Source organism: Limulus polyphemus, unplaced genomic scaffold (genome assembly GCF_000517525.1).
Source record: "Limulus polyphemus unplaced genomic scaffold, Limulus_polyphemus-2.1.2 Scaffold2061, whole genome shotgun sequence".
Taxonomy (NCBI): Eukaryota; Metazoa; Arthropoda; class Merostomata; order Xiphosura; family Limulidae; genus Limulus; species Limulus polyphemus.
The window spans coordinates 13417-17936 of record NW_013667671.1 but is presented as its reverse complement, the minus strand read 5'-3'; the positions used below and the strand labels follow the sequence as shown (position 1 = coordinate 17936).

The 4520-nt window shown below is 33.3% G+C and overlaps 1 protein-coding gene across 1 annotated transcript in view; it reads left to right on the top strand.

Annotated features, from left to right (window-relative positions):
• The window catches only part of LOC106465820 (FK506-binding protein 2-like), a 17314-nt gene extending 13696 nt beyond the window's left edge, over positions 1-3618 (top strand). Inside the window, exon 2 of the mRNA XM_013926055.2 lies at positions 3450-3618. Coding sequence (XP_013781509.2) covers positions 3450-3618 — 169 coding nt within the window. The remainder of the gene's footprint in view (positions 1-3449) is intronic.
• The last annotated feature ends 902 nt before the right edge of the window (positions 3619-4520 follow it).

The window sequence follows — 4520 nt, the reverse complement described above, 5'->3', positions numbered from 1 at the left end:
CGGAGATGTAACAGTATTTTGAAGCTGAAGTTTTCTGAACACCTCAGATATGCACAAGTTCCTTAAAGTGTAATGGCAGGTGATAAGAAAGATCAGCATGGGAGGTGGGCGTTAATTTCTTCATCATCTGCATAATGATGCTTTTTTCACGGATTCATTTAGAATTACATTGAATAGACATTTTTCTTTCATCAAAATTATTATTATATGTTCAATAATTTATACAAATCCTAAATTGGACAGAGATATAATCATGATTTGATGAAAATTTGGGGACCAAGTATATTACAACATTCTCAAAGTATTTTCAACAATTGACTTTTTGTTACAAATAAGAACGTAGTACAAATGTATTAATATTGTTACGACAGCGGAAGTCACGTGACCTGGGAGCATGCGCGCTAGAGTTTCTCGAATTATCGAGGAACCACGTGAATGTTCGAGTATTTGCTAGACGGCCCTTTTATTAGTATATAAGCCCAGTATATTATTAGTATATAATTCTGTGTATTGCAAAGTTGTATGGAGAAAGAATAAACTAGGGACTTGTATCGCTGAAGTTCCTCGGAAAGAATTTACACCGGAAATTAACAAACAAGCAGAGATGTAACAATATGATAGATGGAAGTTATGCTATCTTTTTCATTGTTTCAAAGAATCCAGCCACATATTGCAATTCAGAAGCCCCCCTCCCAATGGCACAGTGGTACATCTGTGGACTTACAACACTAGAAACCGGGTTTCAATACCTGTGGTGGGCAGATCACAGATATCCCATTATGTAGCTTTGTGCTTAACTTCAAACAAACAAACAATTTAGAATTTATAGATCTCAAAAATCATTACAGTAATTTCAGAAATTTCATGTTTAGAACATATTGTTATATTAGAAAGTTTGCTATTAAAAATCCAAAAAGCATTTTATTTAAGTTAACTTTTTTGACATAGTATAACATCTTTGTTCTTAAATGCAAGTCAGAGGTTCTGTTCAGCAAATTTTATAAAAAAAAAAAATGCACAATGAACTTTTTTATCTTACTGATCTAATACATTATCATGCCAATACATTATCTGCCAATATATTATCATGCCCCTTTATTAGCTAAAATTTACTGAAAAAATAGTTGTCATAATCTAAGCAAATTCCAGCATGCATCGATTTGTTTTAGAATTGAAAGAAAAAGTAATAGGATAGCTAGAGGTTCTTACAAGAACATTTATATAATATTCTATATCTACCATTTAAAAAACTCAGTTTGTAAATGTTGGTCAGTAATTTGCCCTAGTGCAAACTGATTTTTACAAGTTTTGGTTTAATATTTCATGAAATCATCAGTTTGGCTTAACTGGTCTAATCATTGCAAATCTAAACTCTTGTATGTAGTATCTTTACACTTTGTGTAGTACCTGTCTAAATACTTTATGAAATGAAATGACCAATTTGTATGTTAACTGGTCTTTGGTTTTTATCATTGGGACAGTTAAAGTGGCAAGAGTTTGAAAAGATAGCTGTAGTTTACTGATCATCTTAGCAATAAATAATGTGAATATTTAATGGCAATTAGTGCCCCAAAATCTTCTGGAGGAAAGCAAGAACCCATGACCAGACAAAAATTTCATTTGTTGTTCTCCTCCCTGAAAGTTACATAAATGTTGGAAATGAACATATGCTGTAGTCAAAAGAATCAGTGATGCCATTTAGAATTCAAAATAATAAATAGTCTTGACCAGAGGTCAACCATGATCATCTTTGGAAATATGTTGGCTAGAAAACAACTAACTAGTTAACATCAAAGACTTCACTAGAGGTAAACCAACTTGCTGCAGAGCTCAAGGTTCATTTTCAGACCACTTTTAGGGTATCACCATGGATGGAACCACTTGTGGATTCCCTCAACCATCTACCTAAAGAGCACTCCCCCAATAACAAGAAAGAAGGTGCTGATAAACAACCAGAAATCATCCTGTCTTTGTACGATTAGCCACAGAAAAGAATACCACTATAAAGAAGAGGTAGCTGAACAGTTTAGGGACATAAATACGTAATGATTGTAATGTCTATATTTATAAGTATTAATGATAATTTTCTTATTTTTAAGATTGGAAGTTTAAGTATAATGTAGTTGTTTTCTTTTTTGTAAGAGGATTGTTCAAGTGAATTCACAATCCATGGAGGAGGCATGGATTTAGGCATTTAAAAAAATTTAGATATTACCATTAATGCTAACTAAAGTGATGTCTTGTACCAATGTGATGGGTGTTTAGTTCAATGTCTAGAATATTTTTAAAAAATTTAGGAAATTATTTGGGCAATATATAAAAGTGTGAGTTATGCTAGAGTAGGGCATTTTTTTTATTGATTATTGCCACTTAGATACTTCAGTGCTCTGAATTATGAGTTTTTTTGTTTTCAACAAGTAATAGTGATACAAGTACCTTATGTACAAGAGAAGTTAGCAAGCAAATGACTGTCAGATCTGTTTGTGAAGCCAGGCTTATTGTGTTTTTTTTTAATTTTGCGCAAAGCTACACGAGGGCTATCTGCGCTAGCTATCCCTAATTTAGCAGTGTAAGACTAGAGGGAAGGCAGCTAGCCATCACCACCCACCGCCAACTCTTTTACCAACGAATAGTGGGATTGACCGTCACATTATAACGCCCCCATGGCTGAAAGGGCGAGCACATTTGATGTGACGGGGATTCGAACCTGCGACCCGCAGATTGCGAGTCGAGCGCCCTAACCACCTGGCCATGCCGGGCCGGCTTATTGTGAAACTTTTACAAATTGTACTTTTGGAACTTGTGTTAAGAGAAAATATATTTGTTTTGTTATTATTGTGTGGACTAGACTTTGCATACTTTTTTATTTTACCAAATAATTCAAAAATAACCCCTGAACAATATAGTCATTACAACACTGTAACTTACTGAAGAAACAAAGCAAATAAGACAAATTAATCCTGAAAGGCATGCAAGTGGGTTCTGGCCCCCCATGCATTGAATGGGTACATCAACTAGTATATATATATATATATATATATACATATACAGAAGAGAACAATATAATAAGGAATTACACACAACATGTTATACAATAAGTTACTGATTGAATGTTCAATCATTAAAGTGTATTTTCCTAATTTAATGTTGGAAACAGTTTTGAAGGGCTGAGTATTCTAGATCTGGATAAAGCAGGTATTCTTTTGAACATCACTAAAAAATTTTTTTTGCAAAATAGTACAAGCTTATATATTTAAAGAAAGAGATATTAATGGGATGTAGTGAATGATTGTTAAAAAAGTTATGCAATTTATACCTCAATGATTTCTTTTATTTGTTAACTTAGTTTGTAGACAGTCATATTAGATGAGTAACTAAACATGTTAATGAGGGTAAGGACTTGTAGTACAAGAATAATAGGAGTTAAACAAGCTTTTCCTTTGTTTTAGCTACAATCAGAAAGAACCATTTCAATTCCAGTTAGGAATTGGTCAGGTGATTCAAGGCTGGGACATTGGCTTGACAGAGATGTGTATTGGCGAAAAGAGAAGATTAACAATTCCTAGTAATCTGGCCTATGGTGAAAGTGGAGCAGGTGTGATTTTTATTTTATCCTAGATGCAAATTACCTTATATGTCTAAAATCTTTATGTGTAGTTGTGACTAACTTAGCTTCTAGGTGTAGAATATTTCCTTTTTTAAGGATGTTAAAAGATTGGTGATATGCAGGCCTATCATATGTTTTCTACGTGCTTTAGTGATATAGAGATTTTTACAAAAAAATTTCAGTTTAGCTTCTATGCTGTAACGGCAGCAACACATGGTCTGGAAAGTGGTTAAGATTATACCTTATTCTGGCTGCTTCATTTGTGTGTTTACTATAATATGTGATGTTTATTCTGGCCAAATGGATACTGTGATAATATATATCATCTGGATTAAAAGGATTTGCACTGTAATATTCTTTGCTGGCCAAGTACAATGTTGACTAAGTGTAACAACTGTCTAATGATGTGGAGGAACAAAGATCTTGTTGACTGGACAAAAATAGTGAGTTTACCCGTTGAATTTACGTGTGCTTTCTTTAGCCAGTTACTATTAAGAGATTTTCAAGTTAAGACTTCTATCAAGAAAAAACCTGTTTTAGTTCTATGGAAATTAATCCTAAAGAAGAGAAAGTTGTGGAGCTGAACACAGTCTAGTAAAACAACTGTTATTTTGTATATGTAAGTATGCACACAGTGTTTTCCGATAAGTTATGTCTCCGTTCGTTAGCAAATTTTTTCGTAAAAATTCTTTCCGAGGAAACTTTACTGATACAAGTCCTTTCTTAAATAAAACTGGTTTATTCTTTCTGAATACAACTTTGCGATACACTTAATTTCAACAGTCGCGCTATAACAAATGCTATAATTCACAATGAACGTCTCATGTGCTCAACAATATTCTCTCTTCGCAGTTCAATTACACATTACCTCGCATTCAGTTCTTACCGGTTTATATATACAAGACTACGACTT